This window comes from Zingiber officinale, chromosome 4A (assembly GCF_018446385.1).
Source record: "Zingiber officinale cultivar Zhangliang chromosome 4A, Zo_v1.1, whole genome shotgun sequence".
NCBI lineage: Eukaryota > Viridiplantae > Streptophyta > Magnoliopsida > Zingiberales > Zingiberaceae > Zingiber > Zingiber officinale.
Window position 1 is genome coordinate 57,414,901 of NC_055992.1, and position 20,518 is coordinate 57,435,418.

General features: G+C 38.8%; 1 protein-coding gene across 1 annotated transcript in view; it reads left to right on the forward strand.

Annotated features, from left to right (window-relative positions):
* The first annotated feature begins 11,108 nt into the window (after positions 1-11,108).
* LOC121969937 (psbP-like protein 1, chloroplastic) overlaps positions 11,109-20,518 on the forward strand; it is a 38,817-nt gene continuing 29,407 nt past the window's right edge. The window contains exons 1-2 of the mRNA XM_042520262.1: positions 11,109-11,269; positions 11,392-11,476. Coding sequence (XP_042376196.1) covers positions 11,183-11,269; positions 11,392-11,476 — 172 coding nt within the window. The 5' untranslated portion in view covers positions 11,109-11,182. The remainder of the gene's footprint in view (positions 11,270-11,391; positions 11,477-20,518) is intronic.

Sequence of the window (20,518 nt, forward strand, 5' to 3'; positions counted from 1 at the left end):
TGACAGAAGTCACCACCATGTCTTTAGGGGGAGGGACTCTTTAAAGACATGAAAAATTACTTTTCATGAACCTTGGAAGGTGGTTAACCTTCTGTAAAGAAAATGCTCATGTATAAGCTTTTGAACTTGAAATGGGGAGTGGATATCCTCATTATTTCAAGTGGGAACTCAAGTGGTTAGATAATGCTCAAGGTTGGGTATTTGTCTACATTGAGGGAGAAGTTAAGGATAAATGAAGGGTATGGGACCTTCTTTATCGTGTTGATCACAACGAGTGATGGTGTGAACAATGATGAGTAACTCTTCAGGGGGAGAGTCGTCAACAAATGGATTTGTTGATGTGTACCCAAAATTAGGGCATGGGTTGATGTGTGCCCAAAGATGGGTTGATGTGTGCCAATAGGGGGAGAATGAAAGGACCTATGAATGGGTGTAAGTTAGGCTTTCATTACCTAGAGGGAGTGTGCCCTCGTAGGGGGAGAATGAAGAGCTTAATTTATATGTTCATTACCTAGTGGCATGAAGATTGAGGCTATAGGATTAGCCTAACTTACATGTGGTATTGTAAGTGTTATTGTGGTATTGTCAAACATCAAAAAGGGGGAAATTGTTGGTGCAACATCCCTCAGGTCAAGGTTGACCTGGGTGACCAAGCTGAGTCTTGGTTTGAGTTTAGATGTTTGACAATAAGAAATTGATTGAAGAAGAGTCAAGTAGGTCAAGGTTGACCGGATACTTGACAGGGAAGTCCTGGTGAGTGAAGCCAGGCAGAAGGAAAACCCTAGTTAGTGAAGCTAGTGAGTGAAGCTAGGTGAAAGTCCTGGTGAGTGAAACCAGGTGAAAACCCTAGTGAGTGAAGCTAGGTGAAAGTCCTGGTGAGTGAAACCAGGTGAAAACCCTAGTGAGTGAAGCTAGGTGAAAGTCCTGGTGAGTGAAGCCAGGCAGAAGGAAAATCCTAGTGAGTGAAGCTAGGTGAAAGTCCTGGTGAGTGAAGCAAGGTGAAAGCCCTAGTGAGTGAAGCTAGGCAGATGGAAAACCCTAGTGAGTGAAGCTAGGTGAAAGTCCTGGTGAGTGAAGCCAGGCAAGGGAAAATCCAGATGGATCAAGGATGATTGGACATCTGGTGTTGGGAAGTCCAAGTAGGTCAAAGGATTGACTGGATACTTTGCACGAGGAAATACAGATAGGTCAAAGGGATTGACCAGACATCTGATGGAAGTCCAAGTAGGTCAAGGGAGTGACCAGATACTTGGCATGAATAGAAAAGTCTAAGTGGGTCAAAGGGATTGACCAGACACTTGGTGGGAAGTCCTAGCAGGTCAAAGGAGTGACCAGATGCTAGGCATGATGTACCAACAGGTCAAGGTTGACCGGATGTTGGTTTGAGAGGCTTGGAACTTGGTTTTGGGCAAAAACCAAGTGTTGGATCGATCAGTGGATCGATCCAGGAGCTGGATCGATCAGTGGATCGATCCAGGCCTTTCCCAAGCGAACAGAGAGCCTCTGGATCGATCCGTGGATCGATCCAGATGTTCCAATCGATCAGTGGATCGATTGGGACGCGGCTGCTTCGCGCGATAAGCGCTGGATCGATCCGTGGATCGATCCAGGCGTTTTTCCAGAGCACAGAGGCGCTCTGGATCGATCCGTGGATCGATCCAAAGCCTCCCCGATCGATTGGGAATATTCGAATCGATCGGGATCCGACCGTTGGCGTCGATAAAGGCCGCAGGCGTTCATTTCCTTCGGCATCTCTTCTCCGATTCACTCCAGATTTCTCGCCAGCTCCTCCACAGCACTCACAAAGCTCAGATCGCCAGTTCTTGAAGGATCTTGGAAGTTTTCCAAGTCAAGAGGCGGATCAAAGCCAAGAAGAGAAGCTAGGGTTAGGGTTTATACTCATTGTAAGCTTGTAAGCTTGTATTTCTTGTTTCCTTTCCCTCTCTTCTTGTATTGAGTCTTGTAGGGCTTCTCCGCCCTTGGTAGTTACCATAAAGGAGAGTTTTATTTAGTGGAGGGTGTGTGTGTTGGTGTGGATCCTTGGATTAGTCACCTCTTGTGAGGTGGATACCAAGTAAACCAACCGTGTTAGCGTTGTGTGATTGTTCTTTGTATTTCCGCTACACATCTTTGAAGGAACAAGCAACGCCGAGCACCGAGCGAACGCGACGAGCTATTCACCCCCTCCCCCTCTAGCTACTTTTGGTCCTAACAATTGCTCCTTCACCTATTTCTTTTGTGAGAGGTAAGGCACCAATGCTCACTACCCACATTATTTCCAATCTTTCTCTCAGAATGATAAGACCGGGTCTGCTTATTCCTTCCTCTTCTGCTATTGTTTCAGCTACTTCTGCTTCTCAGATGGCTACTACCACCTCGGCTTCCACTCAACCTCTTTCCCTGGCTTTACCTCCTCTGGCTTCTAGACCCCGAGCTAGAAGAACACCTTGCAAGAGATCTTCTCCGAGTCCAGGACCATCCCCTATCCATGCTTCAACAACTGAATCAACTTTTATTGCTGTGCCACCTTCCATCCCCTCTAGTTCTTCCTCTGTTATTCCCATTTCTACCACTTCTCCTCTCTCTCTTCCTTCTTCTTCTACCCGGCCTTCCTCACCTTCTATCCTCCCACCTTTATTTAGACAGGTTGTGGGTCTGTCCTCTCAAATGGGGCAAGCTTTGGACCCTCCCAGTTACAGTTTTTTGCAGCTACAAGGCCCGTTGGCTGAATCTTGGCAGCATAGCCAAGAACTGCTAAGGGGCACTAGCATTTCCAACGGTGTTGACAGTCATAGTCGTCAAGCTGTTGCGGTAAGTGTTTTTCATTATATATTGTTATCGTATCATTATTTCCTGCTAACTGCACTATTGTTTCAGTTTCTTGCCTCAAGTCTTCATCTAGACCAACTGATCATTACTTTAGAAAGGGAAAACGGCAAGTTAAAAGCTCAAGTAGAGGCACTGAAAGCTAATCTTCCTCCTTCCCACACTGAGCTTACTTAGTTACAAGAGAAGATAGCTTTACAGGCCCAACAGATAGAGGCTATGAAAAGGGAACTGCAGCATGAGCGATAGTCATTGAAAAACAAAGAGCTTGAAAGAAGAACCCTAAAGTTACGAGTGGATCAGTTAAATTCCAGCCTCCAGGTGGAATCTGCTTTAAAAGACAAAGTCATCTTAGATATTTCTCATAAAAACGTTGTCTTAGAGAAAGTGGAGAGGCTTCACAATGTCTTTCTTTCTGAGTAGGCTCAAGATTCAGCCTCAAGAGATTTTGCTATTCTACAAGAGAAAGAACAAAGAAAGGCTCAGGATGCCGAGATATCCTCACTCTAGAAGGAGATAGAGCAGCTTAAATCAGAAAGAGATTCTTTCAAAGCCCAAGCTGCTACACTACAAATCGAATTTCAAAGTTATAAGGAGCATGAGGAGGATCGATGGGAGGACAGGCGCTTAGCCTATCTAAGGTCCCCAACATTTACTAATGAATATATCCGCCGGGTCATAGGGACTTTAAACCATTCCGTGACTGGAGTTATTCAACAATTGAGGGAAGGTATTTATCTACCTCGCGAACCTCCCTTCAATTCATAAATCATCGCAGACTTAACCATGAGTTACCCAAAGACTTGACAGGCGAATTTAAGTAAGCATGATTATATACTCAAAAAGACTTGTAAATAAAAGACTTGTAATTTAGTATTTGCAATATTTGTAAAAATTCGTACTTACCTATTTTTCCGACCTTCATTATCTGGCTGCTGCCTCTTGAGAATAAGTACTGTCTTACTCAAAAGCTTTTCCTGTTGTGGTATCTTTATTGATCATAGGGCTCTGAACAATAAGGCTTTTCAGCAAACACTTTGATCTTTATTCAGGCTTAACTGTATATAAGGAATTCCAAAGACCTCAGTGCTTCCGAAGGACGCGCAATCTCGAGTAATTTCATATGAAAAACTTCATAGGATTTATCTATTCTTGGTTGAGATTACAATCCTGAGCGATTTTAAATAGAGAACTTCATATGATTGTGACTTCTGATAGGAAATATAACTTTGAAGAATTATATATATAAAGAATTCCCTTTGAACTTTGAATCCTGGTTGGGAGTGTAATGCCGAGTGATCTTCATAAAGAAATCCTGATGACTTTAGACATCGGACGAGCGTGTAATCCTGAACGATAATGTGTGACAAATCACAGAATTCTCTCATAATACCATGAGTTCAGGCAGGGAGTGTAGTTTTGAATAACCAATGAATTTCTATTGAATTTCGAATCCCAGGCGAGAATGTAATCCCAAGTGATTTTTATAAAGGAAGCCAAATGACTTTAGATTTCGAATGGGTGTGTAATCCCGAACAGTTTGATATCAACCTTTGAGTTTTCGGTCGGGCGTGTAATTCCGATCGATTTAATATGAAAATTTTCATCAACCTTTAGTCCGGTGTATAATCTCGATCGATTTGAGTCCATAGAGTCCTGTGCTCTATCATATTTTGGTCAACTACTTAATTTTCGCCAGACTTTGCTCATGATAGTTTAAAGTCTCGAGTTCCTCCCAAGAAGACCCGTCCGGGTTACTTCAGGAGATTTCTCGATCGACCATGTTTGTGCTAGTTTAAAGTCTCCGATTCCTTTCAACAAGGTCCGCCCAGGTTTTATCAAGAGATTTCCTGATCGACTATGTTTGTGATAGTTTAGAGTCTCCGGTTCCTCTCAAGAAGGCCCGTCCGGGTTACTTCAAGAGATTTCCCGATCGACTTTGCTCTTGATAGTTTAAAGTCTCTAATTCCTCTTAAGAAGGCCCGTCCGGGTTACTTCAAGAGATTTCTCGATCGACTATGTTTGTGCTAGTTTAAAGTCTCTGATTCCTCTTAAGAAGGACCGTCTGGGTTACTTCAAGAGATTTCTCGATTTACTATGTTTGTGCTAGTTTAAAGTCTCCGATTCCTCTCAAGAAGGCCCGTCCGGGTTACTTCAAGAGATTTCTCGATCGACTATGTTTGTGATAGTTTAGAGTCTACGATTCCTTTCAAGAAGGCCCGTCCAGGTTACTTCAAGAGATTTCCCGATCGACTTTGCTCTTGATAGTTTAAAGTCTTCGGTTCCTCTCAAGAAGGCCTGTCCGGGTTACTTCAAGAGATTTCCCGATCGACTATGTTTGTGCTAGTTTAAAGTCTCTGATTCCTCTCAAGAAGGCCCGTCCGGGTTACTTCAAGAGATTTCCTGATCGACTATGTTTGTGCTAGTTTAAAGTCTCCGATTCCTATTAAGAAGGCTCGTCCGGGTTACTTCAAGAGATTTCCTGATTGACTATATTTGTGATAATTTAGAGTCTCCGGTTCCACTCAAGAAGACTCGTCCGGGTTACTTCAAGAGATTTCCCGATCAACTATGTTTGTGATAGTTTAGAGTCTTCGGTTCCTCTCAAGAAGGCCCGTCTGGGTTACTTCAAGAGATTTCCTGGGCGACTTTGCTTTTGATAGTTTAGAGTCTCTGTTCCTCTCAAGAAGGCACGTCCGGGTTACTTCAAGAGATTTCCCGATCGACTATGTTTGTGCTAGTTTAAAGTCTCTGATTCCTCTCAAGAAGGCCCGTCCGGGTTACTTCAAGAGATTTCCCAATCAACTATGTTTGTGATAGTTTAGAGTCCCCGGTTCCTCTTAAGAAGGCCCGTCTGGGTTACTTCAAGAAATTTCCCGATCGACTTTGCTCTTGAAAGTTTAAAGTCTCTGGTTCTTCTCAAGAAGGCCCATCCGGGTTACTTCAAAAGATTTCCCGATCGACTATGTTTGTGCTAGTTTAAAGTGTCCGATTCCTCTCAAGAAGGCCCGTCCGAGTTACTTCAAGAGATTTTCCGATCGACTATGTTTGTGATAGTTTAGAGTCTCCGGTTCCTCTCGAGAAGGCCCGTCCGGGTTACTTCAAGAGATTTCCTGATCGACTATGTTTGTGATAGTTTAGAGTCTCCGGTTCCTCTCGAGAAGGCCCGTCCGGGTTACTTCAAGAGATTTCCCGGGCAACTTTGCTTTTGATAGTTTAGAGTGTCCGGTTCCTCTCAAGAAGGCACGTCCGGGTTACTTCAAGAGATTTCCCGGTCGACTTTACTTTTAATAGTTTAGAGTCTCGGGTTCCTCTCAAGAAGACCCGTCCGGATTACTTCAAGAGATTTCCTGGTCGACTTTGATTTTGAGTGAAACTAAAAATGCTTTCACTAACCTCATGATGGTTTAACGTCTTTGAGATTCCTTAAGAAAAACTGATTGATCACTCCTTAAAGTCCCCAATCGACGGCCGCTTGAGCAGAATAAAAATGTTTGCCCGGTAATTACCACGCTGCTTAAACTGCGCTTATTTTTCAAGCGATATTTGGCCTACATTGTATTTACCGAATGAAGTACATAAATTATGAGCATACTTGTTATTTGTTCGCATGGCCAAACGGAGGGAAATTGCTTAAAGTAAACTTGATTTGTTCTTTTGATAGCGCTGAATTTCACATGATTGGATTCTTGAAATACACTAAAGAGGTGTTAGTCCGCTCGTTCTCGGATATCTGTATTTCTCGAGCGATATAAGATTATTAAGTTCGGTAGGGCTATAAATGATTTGCACTCCAGGGGTGCCCAAGAACTCTCCCTTCTGTGTTTTGAAGATAATATGAGCCTGATGTTGGTTAGTCCTAGGAAAACGTACCGGTTCCACTGTACAAATTTTTTTTTACAAGTGTCGAACCTTTCCTTAAATAACCTATTGTGTTCTTTAGAAGTTAAATTAGGAATCACAGACGGAACTTAACATCATTGATTCCAAATTTAACTTATCTGTTCTTAATGGTTTAGATTTGAATCGCAAGCGGAACTTAACACTATTGATTCAAATCCACCTATGTTATTAATTCTATTAAATATTAATTTCTAAAATTGGCTTCCAAGACTGCATGGCGAGGCACATTACCTTCTTGGAATGGGAGCAACCACCACCACCTACACAAAGCCTTTTAAGGAAAGCTAATATTTAATTTCCTTAAATAACTCTAGGTTTAACCAAAAAGAACAATCGAATCACAAATTCGAAAAATAAAAGAAAAGAAACATAACTTCGAAACAAATTCGAAAACTCTAGAATCATATGCCTCTTGTGTTTGGTATTTCCAAAAATAACTATACAAAGAAAACTAGTATGATGCGGGAAACAATTACTAGTTATACCTTTCTTTGTAAGCAAATAACCTCTTGATCTTCTACCGTATTCCTCTTCTTATCTCGGACGTTGTGTGGGCAACGATCTACCGAGATGAGAACCACCCAAGCCCTTCTTCTTCCTTCCTAGTTTCGGCCACCAAAAGCTCCTCCAAGGATGAAGAGGTTCGGCCACCACCAAGCTCCAACGGATGCTAGAAATATCACCTCCTTTTCTCTCCTTCTTCTCCAAGCAAGATCCGGCCACCACAAGGACTCCAAGGATGAGATGAGGTTCGGCCGCAAGATGGAGAGAAGAGAAAAGAGAAGGGGATGATGGTCGGCCACACCAAGGATGAGAGGGGAGGAAATAGAATAGAGTCGTTCACCATGAAGGCACCTCTACCCCCTCTTTTATATTCCTTGATCTTGCCAAATAAAGAAATTTTAATAAAAACTTCCTTAATTCCTTTGCCATGAAAAGGAAAATTTAATTAATTAAAATTAAAAACCTTTTCTTAAATCATATGACCGACCACTTTTAATCCCCAATCAAGGAAAGTTTAATTCACACAAGAATTAAAACTTCCTAATTTTTTTCCGGAAATTTTATAAAAACTTTCTCTAATAATTTTTCCCTTCATGGTGGTTTATAAAAAGGAATTTTTATAAATTAAATCTTTCTTTTAAACATGTGGATAAAAAGAAAGTTATCTCTAAAAAATTAAAATATCTTTCAATCTACAAATAAGGAAAGATATCAAATCTTTTCTTAATCTTTTGTAGAAGCTTTATAAAAGAAATATTTAATTTTAAAATTCTCTTTTAAATCATGAACATGGTTAAAAAAGGAAAGTTTTCTTAAAATTAAAATCTACCTTTCAATCTACAAATAAGGAAAGATTTCAAATCTTTTCTTAATCTTTTGTAGAAAGCTATAAAAGGAAAGATTTTAAATTTTAAACTCTCTTTTAAAAATCATGGAAAAATTTAAAAAATAAAATTACTTTTTATTTTAATAGGGCCGACCACTTAAGCTTGGGTTCAAGTTAGGGCCGGCCACCTCATGAACCAATGAACCATGCCTTTGGCCGGCCCTAGCTTGGGTCGTTACATGAGGTGGTACGGAAGAGTATGTTAGCGAATAAGGAGGCGCACGGTGTTTTCGAGGGACGAGAAGCTGGAGCAGAAAACTGCTTGAGAAAGCCGGAAAATGAGTTCGGGTGAATCCTATCCTGGATGACCGAAATCACCCAAGCAAGTGGAGTCAGAGCGAAAGACTTGGACAAAAAGTCAACTTAAAGTTGACTGTAGTCTGGGCACCCGGAGCTATTTCAGGCGCCCAGGCTACTCTGAGTGCCCAAACCGGTCTGGTTCAGCTGGGGCGCCTCACCAAGGCGATCCAGGCACCCGGAACCCTTCCGGGTGCTCGGATCGGAAATCATTAAAATGAACTAATCATCGAATGAACATATCATTAAAATGAATATGAACTAATCATGAAATGAATTAATCATTGAATTGAACACGAGTTTATCATGAAATGAACTAATTATTTTCAAGTTTGTTAACACATAACATAACTTTTCATAAAATAGCTCTGTTCGTATATAATGACAGAAATTATTACATGACTCAAAAATTAAATGAGCTAATACTGTTTGTACATAATGACAGTAATAATAAAAGAACTCTAATAAATTAGATAGGTCAACACCACTCCAACTAGGACAAACACTAGTGCAGTGGCCAACATTACCCTTTTCAACCTGTACTCATTTGAGGCAATCTCAGGTGGGACAACTTCAGAATTCTCCATCGGATCCATTTCTAGATCTTCCTTGAACATTTCCGGGTCATCTTCGAACTCTTTAGGATCTTCTTCAGTCATATGGTGAAATAGTTCCTGCCACAATTCTAAATATGCGACACGTCCTTTATGACGCCCCCATACATAGTCTGGTATCACTCTAGGATATTCTGGCAATGAACGCATTAAAAGCCCGGATCTTATAACTATCCAGGACTGGAAACTCTTCTTGCTCAAGTTTCTAAAATAATCTATCAGGCCATCTAACATATCCGTTGACTCCATAAGCAGAGTTAAACTCTATCTCCTGAATCTCTTCCCTGAGCTAGTTTCGCCGCACTTCATGACGAGTCAATGTGTTAATCGTCCATGCCATCTAAAAAATTAAAATTAAATAAGTTAGTACAAAATCTACTAACCAGTACAAAATTGGATTAATTCAATTTATACAGGCATGAAACCATCATTATAAATAAAAAAAATAAATCTTCTTAATTTTTAGGAGTCTAAGTCGACTAACCCATTGGACCGGTTGATCGAGAATCCAAATTCTATGTTTAGTCTATTGTCCTCGTTAGAACTAATCTAATTGGATAGGAATTTCTTACCTATGTTCTGTTATTATTTAATCTAAGCTTATTTAAGCCAATCTCAGACTTATTAATTAAACTCAAGTTTGTTTGATCAATCCAATGCTCATTGTGTCGTCAATTCAATCGATTCAACTAATAAAAAAACTTGATTAATGATGTAGAAAATATTTTCTTTTTGATTTATAAAAATCAAATATTTTCTCATAATATTGTGTCGTCAATTCAATCGACTCAAATGAATGAATTAATTGATTAATCGATTAAAACATGAAAAATATTGCTATGCAATAAAAAAAATGTTCATCTTCCTTGTTTTCCTTTCTTTTTTTCGGCTCATGTTCCTTTTCCCATAACAAATATGGTGGTCGGTCGATCGCTGGCCTTTGCAGACCATGGAAGCCGGTCGCCTGCTAACATCAATTGCAGATCGCGATCGCTGAAGGCGGCAAATCATGATTTTGTCAACAAAATTACGGGCAAAAGAAAAAAATCACAGAGGGAATTTCAGGGGTTTTTCATGGTGGTAAAAGGCGAATACGCTCGCCCTCAGCGCCCCCGCAAACCCGTCCCAGGGCCAACACGGAGGAGGTAAATCACGGGCGACTACTAGCCTTAGGAATAGTGACTAGACATAAGGGAGGCATTTTATCTCGACTTTGCCGAGATTTGAATCTCAGACCTCATGGTGGCAACACCTCATGCTAGCCACTAAACCGTCCCGAGGGGACCATTTCAGGGGTTTTTTATGCACTTAGAACTAATTGCTCTGATACCAATATTAGATCTAACATCATGAAACAAAATAAATCTATAAACAACAATAAACACTTGCACTGATCTCTCGAGACGATTTTGAAAACGACGAGCCAAATCTCGACAAGTTCTTCTTGCTTGTTATCAAAAGAGTCATCACAAATCAAAAAGCTTTTCGCAAGATCACAAACCAAATCCCGATAGTATGTTCTTCTTTACTCCTTTGTCCACTGTTAAATCCCTCTCGTTTTCTCTATGAATCTCCCTGACTTGGACGCTCATATATAAGATGATTGAGAAAGACGAAAGTGCAAGGGTGCCCCTTCGTCTCCTTGACATTTGCATCAGTGAGGGAGATGAAGGGGAAGAGGCATCCCTTCATCTCCTCAACATCTAACATGGATAAGATCTAGGTTATCATACCGTCCTCACCAATTTGAATAATTAACTTGACAATTAACCCTACCTCTAACAATTGAATCAATGACTTTGACAGATCTTAACCAAAGTGTTATATATCTCAACGTCTAAGTGACTATAATAATTTTTACTATAAAATTATGTCATCATTTTTGGATATATTATTATAATATATATTTCAAAATTAATTTTTTTATTTAGCTACTGTTGTTTAATACTTATTTGTTGATAAACATTTGTCCCTTTATAAAAATCATTGTTGAAGGGGTGATTCACATGACGTGGCAGATATGGACCAATAACAGCACCCGTATAGGATAACCGATAAGCCCCTCGCCACCTCCCGCGCGGGATATCGCCCTCCTCTCTGTTCTTCCTTTTCCCCTCCACAAATCCAGTTTCTCACACACACACCCAGACAGATGGCTGCAATGCATCAGCTGCCTGCTGCGGGGCATCGAGCTTCTCCCTTCAACTCTTCCTCCTCTGCCGCATCAATTCCCCATCAGGTTATCTTCCTTTTCTTTCCAATCCCCTCCTTTCGGATGACAAATTTGACAATCATATGTCGCCGACGCACTATGGGATTCGCTTTGAGTTTTTCTTTTTCTGTATTTTTTTTCTCTTTCAGGGCGCAGTGTTGTTGCCTCGCCGCTACAGCAGCAGAAGGCTTCCTTTGCGTGTTAAAGCAGAGGCTGCTCCCACTTCCCAACAAGGTTGGCTGCTGAGCCCATTGTGTGTTTTGTTCATTTCAAGAGGTCTATTAGGTGTTTTTGTTGAGCAAATTCCCAGAGAAACCAGGGACTTACAATTTACTTTCATAGAAGTTGATGTGCGTCAGTTTTGGTTCAGGAGAAAGAACTTAGGGTTAATTGGAAATATGACACTCCACTGAGCTATACCTCCTCTTATTAAGAGAAATTACTTTTAATCTCAACTTATGGCTGAAGTAATTGCGTAAAATTAAATCCTCTGGGTGGGCAGTATTAAACAAAGGTGCTTCACTTTTAATTATCTCCCGTAGATGGTGCAAAAATATTTTTTAATCTTGTCTTAGGTATGATAGAAGGAAAATAAATAATTACACTTAGTTAAGATATTGTCTGGAAAATGGACAATAGAAATACAAAATAATGCAGAAAGAAGCAGTATTTTGAGAAACAAATGTAGATAAGAAGGCATTAAAGTTTAAATTCAATATTTCCCAGCCACCTTGTGCCATGGATCTATATCCTCCCTTGTCTGTAGAATGAGAAATTATTATTTGCTTCTTAATTTGCCAAATTCTTAACATTTTCAGCAATGAGTGAGGAATAACTAGTGGTAGGACAACAATCATCTTGATATATGATCATGTATTAATGCACTCCACCTTTAGGTTACCCCCTGTTGAGGAAGGTCTACCCCTGACAAAGTTTGATATCACAGAATCTTATAGATATGATTTTGATGAAGCTCACAATACATACTAGTGACACTCAGAAGTAAACTTTATCAGTATGACCATATAAAGATAATTGAATCTCCCAACCAGTATTTGTTTTATCATAATGAATTCAATCTGCCACGAGCTGATAATTTTGATGAATTGCAGTTTTCTCAATTTTGTAGAAGTTAACATTGTCGAGTCAGAAATATCTAGAGTAGTTCATCATGAAGTATTTTCCACAATGTATGTGATTGATAAAAGCAAGATGAAGTTTTTGGATTTTATTTAAGGTAACATGTCGGTGGTGTAATATGAAGTTAAAGGCTTTTACTGAGTTGTCCAGGTTTGCTGTTCATATATGTGACTTGTTAACCCTTTGATCTTTACTTCCTGAGGGTAGTTATCTTATAATTGCTTATCTTCTTTAGGATGCGCTGTCAACATTGTTTGTGCAACTACCTATGAGATGTCTTGTAGCATTAAGGTTGAAAGTTTGCTTCTAGTGCTCAGCCTTTTCCAACTCCAGAACCTTCACATATTCTCTGCATCATTAACTCCCATATGAGGAGAAAATTAGAACTTAGTAATAGTGTTATCTTGAATCAAATTCAGTAACCTCATTTCTCATTACAAACCTTTTTTGAAAAAAAAGGGCAGCCCGATGCACGAAGCTCCCGCCATGCGGGGTCTTAGGGAAGGATCCATTGTATGCAGCCTTACCCTGCTTTTTGCAAGAGGCTGTTTCCAGAATTCAAATCCGTGACTTTTTGGTCACAAACTAATAACTTTACCGTTGCAACAACTAAACCTTTTCTGGAAAATATTTTTTGTTAAACTTATCTTGGAACCTTAGCCAAGTAATTTGCTTATCCTTACTAATTGTCAGGGACCTATTTGCAGATAGTATACAATACAAGGTTTAAATGAAATATTGTTTTGATGAATAATACATGTACAGGTGGAAGGGACTACTTAAAGCATTTACATCAGATCCCTAAACAAAGATTTTACCTCAAATTTTATATTTTACATTTAAAAAAACTTTTACATCAGCTACCCTACTCATTCCGTAAATTTAGATTTTATAAACAGTGTTTCTTTAAATTTGGGGAATAAAATCCATTCTTTAAATATTAAAATATTATTTTCTCTAGTTCTCACTTTCCATTTCCACGTTTGTCATTTCATAGATAATATTAAAAAATATAGAGGAGAGAGAAAAAATAATATAAAAATAAAGATATAGTAAATTATATGGCAGTTGATGTATTGTATAGTCAAAAGTGGATATCCAAATTTAATAAAGTAAATTTTCTATCCTAAATTTTAAATTTTAGATAGGGAATCTGGTGTAGATACTCTTAGGGTACTTAAAAATAATATGTAACACCCACCCTTCAACAAAGGAGGAAAGCATGTCTCCTCATCTTGATTGAGAGTCATGTCTCATCCTGATAGAGAGGCATGCCTCTATCCTCCACACTTAATATGCTGTTGAGATATTGCGAGCTATGCCTCTATCTTCCACATTCAAAGTAATGCCAAAGTTAGTGAATTAAGCTCTGCCCCTATCTCAAAGAGAAACACTAGGTGTGGGGTTATGTGATGGCCCATCTCTTCTTCTCCACCTAAGGGTTGCATGGCACCCCTTCGCTTCTTGTCCACCCATCTCCTCTCCTCTCCTCTACTTCACAATGATGAGAAAACTGGGAAGTCAAGTTGAGGGAACCACAATGTGAATGCTTATCTTCTTCTTGAACATTGACCATGAGCTAACTCATCGTGAGTGACCAGCCACCTGCAGCGTCGCCAAGCATCAATGTTGCTAACCAACAGGTGTTGCCAACCAACAACTTCGCTCTTGTATGCCTTTCCACCCACGATGAAGTCTCAACAAGAGACACTAACCTAATTCTCACAATAAAAAAAAATTCCAAGCTCCAAAACTACATCACCACATGTTCAATCTAATGCTTGCTTGTCCTTTTCTAGATCTATGAATATGACCAAAAACATTTAACAAGAAGAATTATGCATTATGGGCAACAGTGGTTCATGGTTGGGAAAAGCTAGAACACATTGCTATATGAGCCATGATAAAGGGCAACCTGATGCACGAAGCTCCCGCCATGCGGGGTCCTGGGGAAGGATCCATTGTACGAAGCCTTACCTTGCTTTTTGCAAGAGGCTGTTTCCAGGATTCGAACCCGTGACCTTTTGGTCACAAAGCAACAACTTTACCGTTGCGCCAAGGATTCCCTTCCTATATGAGCCGTTATATTCTTGCAAATTTCATGGGAGCAACATGATGGGCAGTTGTTGGCTCTTTTTTGGCAGTCCATAATGAACCATAGATTCATCTCGTTCTAGATTCCAATATTTCCAACTTCGGACGGGATTGCATGGTGTTCTAGATTGCATGGTGTTCTCGATCTGGATTCCAATATTTCCAATTCCAGATGAGACTGCATGGTGTTCTAGAATGCATGGTGTATGCTTAAGTTATTATTTTTTTTGGACTTTCAGAGAGATAATTAAATATTTAATTTCTTTAAAAGACTTTGTCTAGAAAGTGGTTCTAGAGCCAATGTAGGAACCATTCTGCCCACAGATCGGCACTGGCACAATATAGGAATGCCGAAACGGGCAATCTCCACGACCGCCCCGAAGGAGTTGCGCGACCCCCTCGACCGCCCCAGAGGGGTCGCGCGACCACCTCGACTGCACTGGAGGGGTTGTGCGACCAGCTCGGCTACGTCAAATGGTCACACGACCACCTCAACCGCGTCTGCGCGACCTCCCGGCTATGTAGGAGAAGTTGCATGACCCTGTGACCTCATTGGAGTGGTCGCGTGACCTAGTGGCCGAGCATCGGAGTGATCACGCAACCTCGACGGTCGCCCCGGAGTGGTCACGAGAGGCTGGTTGCATGCCGGTGATAAATTTTTTAATTAAATCATAGTTTAATAATTTCAATTAACTCCTAGCTATAGTAGCGATAATCTAAACATGCTTTATTAATCCCTAATAGAACTATAACATTAATTTATTATATAATATATTATTTATTTTAATTCTAAAAATATATAATAAGAGCTATTTTTTTATCATATGTATTTATTTAAATTTTTAAATATTTAAATTAATTTTTTATTTTTATTAATATATTTTATATTAAAAAATATCAAAATCATATTAGTACGACATGATACAGTATCGAAACCGTATCGTTTCAGTCATAGACCAAAAGATACGGCTTGGAATTTTAAACCATGGCTAGAACCTTTTTGAATTTTTGTTTCCTATTATGATACCTTGATACAAGCTAGAGATCTATACATAGGATATATTTCTCGAACATATAATGTGATTACAAATTTATTTACTATAGCTTGACCCAAATATCACAACATATATTAGTTGACTCTACCATTGCTCCTGATATTTGAGGTTTTTTTTTTTGTTCACCTTAGATGTATGGGCCATGCAAGAGTGTTTTCACTAGCTTCTGACCAATATATATCTTGACAAGGTTCTATTTGAGCTAGAACCCTTGAAGACTCAAAATCTTAGGATACACCTCCATTCCATCTTTTTTAGATGTTTGCATGACGTTGTTAAGGGGTCCACCATATCCATAGCATTATCAGATTCTCCAATAGACACATTTGCTCAAGCCACTCTGGGTGTTATTTGAAGGAGCTCGAGGTAGTAGAGGAGGCCATTGGCAAAATTGTGGAGGTTCTACCCACTGAGGGATATTTCACTATGTTAGAGATGACTGCTACACTCTTCACGACTATCCACCGGGCCATTCTCTACACATTGCTTATGTAGTACAATCAAATATGGCGACTCAAGATGTTACATCGAAACCTAGAACTTCTAGTTCTAGCTGTACCATTACTGTTCCTAGCTTTATGTTGCAATAGAACCTCATCACCATAAACACTACCTTATTTCATGGATCTACCTTATCCCATGGAGGTACATCTACTATGTTTGTGTTATATTTTATCTAACCTTCTACTTTCTACCTCGATTCTTAACTAAGGTGCCTTTGAGCATACATTTGGTAATATTCACTCATTTTCTACTCTCATTACATTGCTTTACTCATTCATGAGTGTCATGCTTGTCAATGACTTTCATAATGGCAAAAGATATTGGACAAATTCCTATCACTTCATCATTATCACTTTTCCTTTGTTCTTTAGGTACCTGATTTTTTTTACTTTATCATTTATTAATAATGTTATAATTTTTTTGGATTTTTGCATCATATTTGCTTTTAGTTCCATTCAGGATTCCATGACAATGAAGGTGATAAGTGTCGGTCATGAATCTTTTTGGATTATATCAATTATCTACAACACCTCTACCTTTTTGGTTGACAGTTCTAAGTAATGACTATAAGTTCACTCTTGTCATCTGGGCGTTAATAAACCTCATCAAATGGTCCCTAGTTTGCCCCCATATTTTTGTCTTGGTCATCCGAATCTTTCTAAACCACAATAAATGGTGCATAGTTTGCCCCCTTATTGTTTTTTTCATCCAACTCTTTCTAAACCACAACAAATGGTCCATAGTTTGCCACCATCTTAAGTTTTGAGTATGAGTTTTGTCAATTTGGGGAACAAATTTAGTCAATATTTCTGGATAGTGATTGAATACGTGTTTTTGTACCATTTTTTAGTTCATTATGACATTTAGGGTCCTAGTTGAGTTTGTTACAAATTTGGTTTTAAATACTTTCTTACCTTAATTGATGATTAGTTAAGATCAATAATAATGAAAGACTGATCTGAAGTATATTCTATTTTTTGCTCCTTTTATGGAGAAATATAGAACTCAAATTGGTGTTTCCATTAGGTATTAAGAAGTGATAATGCTAAGGAATTTTCTTGTACTCCTTTCAATCCCTCATCGCTGGCCAAAGTATATTTCATTAGTTATCATGTTCATATACACCACAACAAAATGATTAAGTTGAAAGAAAATTTGTTAGAACATTTAGTGACATGAGGGTTCCACTCATTTTTTTTTTTGTGTTGAGGTCTTTCTTGCAACATACTTCCTTATAATCCACAGCTCTCTTCTGTGGCTTCCGCCAAAGGTATTTAGGTGTATTTCCTTTGTCTATAACTTATCATCCAGAAGAGATAAATTGTCACCTAAATCAGTCAAGTTTATCTTGGTTACAAAAGGCAAATTGTTGTTAGTCTCTTGAATTACAATGCATATTTATTTCTTTTGATGTCACATTCCTTGAGTTCACTCTATTATTTTCAATTTGATCATCTAATTCAAAGTTAGTGACTGTGACTGAGAGGGACTTATAATCTACACTGTTGTCTATACCTTCTCCTATATGACCACTGGTTCTAGAAGCTCTACCTTCGGGGACCTATAGTATATGACCATGAGACTAATCCTCACCTAACATGTAGAGAGAAAGATTTAGGTTAAATACCCTAGGTTCAATCTGTGTATGTGTTATTCATCATAGTAATATTACATTCATTTAAACCCTTATAATGTATATTACTTATAAATAAGTAGGTTCTTAACTCTCCCCTCAAGTTGCTGCAAAGATGCTATGATAACCCAACTTGGTACAGATATATTAATCTTAGGACCTTTCAAGGACTTACTTAGCAAGTCCTCTAATTTATCATTAGAACTTAGAAATTATACAGTGATCTCCTTGGACTATACTTTTTTTTAAAAAATAAAATGATAATTAATCTTTATGTGTTTTGTTCTCTTGTGAAATACTGATAAAGAGTTATGTGCATGACAACTTAGTTATCACAATACAAATTTATTAGTTTTTTAGAAGCATATCCCAACTTGAAGGAACTAACTAATCGCACTCATTGCGAATGATATGCCTAGCCTTCTAACCACAAAATAATTTAGTTTGCCAACAAATCTTCTATTTTTTCTCAGATTAGTTAAATACAAAAGAGAAGTAGTTAATAGCACATGCATAAAAATGATAACAAACTTGTGTTTTCGATCTACAAGTCTTGGGTGTGACAATGCTTGTCTTGGATATTCCTAGATTACACGAGCAAAATTTGAAGCACTTTCGAAGCACATAATGAAGATGAATTGATTGTAGGTAATCATAGAAGAGGCTGCCTTGACTTCCTTTTATAAAGCTTGATCGACACTCCTTCGGTCGACTTGACGCTCCTTCGACCGACTGGACCTCCGCTGACTCAGTTGCAAACTCGATCCTCTTTAAGCTAAGTTTTGACATCCTGGTCGACTGGAACATCCTCCGGTCACCTAGAGCTCAATCAAAACTTATTCATGGACCGACTCATGGAATCCTGATCACGTCGACTTTCGGTCAACCGGACCATGAGTCTGGTGACTTGGACTAGTTCACCCGAGCCTTAGTCCAATTGCTTTTCCTTGCAAAACAAACAAGCAAACAATAAACAAAACATGCAAAACCTAGCACTTGGTTTTACCTAACCTACTAGATTCACTTGCTTGGAGTTTTACTCCTCCAAGACTTCTCTCTTTGCTAAGTGTTCAGCTTCCACTTGACCTACCTTGGACTTAAGCTAGTTCCCAACTAGATCTTCCACCATCTAGCCCTGCTAGGACTTCCATTATGTAGTTCCCAACTAACTCTTCCACTACCTAGCCCCTCTATGCTGAGCTTCTAGGAAGTTTCTCCGTAAGTATGAGATCAGCCAGGTTCGGAAGCGCGGAGTCTACGGTTGAGATCGACCAGGGAAGTTTCACGTAGTGCGCCAGAGATTCTAGCTTCTGGAAGCCAGATAAGAGCGACTCTCTTCTCTCAGTGACGGGGAGATAGATCAGTTAGATGCTCTCGAAGCCAGTCAGAGAGCAGACTCATCCCCTCCCAACCTAGGCCGACCTCCAGTAAAGAGGCTGACTTCTTGGTACTAACAGACTTAGTCAATCATGATAATATTATTTGGTCACCTTTAACTAAATTTTCTTAAACATATTTTTCAAATCAAACCATCAAAATTTTGGAAGCCGATTGCACCAACACTCTTGTTGTGTCCTTAGTTTAACATTTGCATCCATAGGAGTGTCATCTGGTTTAACCATCAAATAAGTCGCTTTCCTTAGGCATATTAAATATATTTTCGCTATGAGAGATAAATATCTCCTCCTAAGAGAGATATCTTAATAGCAAGTGAATTTCTCATATTTCCTAAATCTTTGAATCTTGTACCATGCTAGGTGAAATAATTGAAACATATTATTTCGATAAATTACCGAAACTTGCTATTACTCCGCATTGATATTCCTCGACGCTAGGACAACGCTCTTGTGTTGTTGTATTAATCATGTCGACAAGTAGCATTTCAATCATTCCTAAGAATGACCAAACATCACAAGAATGACATTAAAGAGAATAAATAACAATTCCCCATGACTTTAGTGGGGAGGAACACGTGCTCAAATTAAAATATTTTTTTAATGTAAAATATAGACACTAACATCGACTATGCTAAATCCTATTATCATCCATGCAATTGATAAGGTTCAATTGGAACAACAGGTTTCGATGACATATTTGCTATAAAATACACACTAATCACCACAATATTCACATGATAAAGCTATTATTAAGTTTGTAGAAGCATGATCATATTCAAGGTTTAAAATCTCGAGTAGTGCTAGTGTTTTGGTCTTTGATTGAATGACATTGTTTTGGAATTGTGTCGATGTTCCATGTATGATGTCAGTGACAAATCGGAGGTAGAAGGAGGAAAGAGATGAAGAAAAAAAGAAAAGGCAACTAGTTAAGTTCAATGGTTGCTTTTCATCTGGAATGTTATGATTTTGACATTATCTTTTATCCTATATGGAAACAAACTAAAAAAAATAATAACATTATTTCAATTTTGGCAGGCCAAGAGATGTTGATTATTTATATGAAATGATACTCGTTGATATGATTGACACGATGATATAGGAGACATTGTCTCACGGTCAAATAGTATTGAGTTTTGGTATTTTATTGGAATGACATGTTTTGACCGTTTCGCCTAGCACGGTATGAGATTTCAAACCATAATCATAACTCACCTCAATAGACTTATGAGATTTCAAACCATGATCATAACTCACCTACAATAGACACTCAGGTTCCATTCTCAACTGTTATCCCTGTTAGATTTGGAGGATTCAAAAGAAAAAGGAATAAGCAACTCAGCAAGTCAAAAAAAGCCAAAATTAAATAATCATTTGGTAGCAAATCTCAACAGTAGGAATGTCACAGATTTCAAAATTGAATGAAATAAAAATGTAGACTGGAACCAAGTGCAAA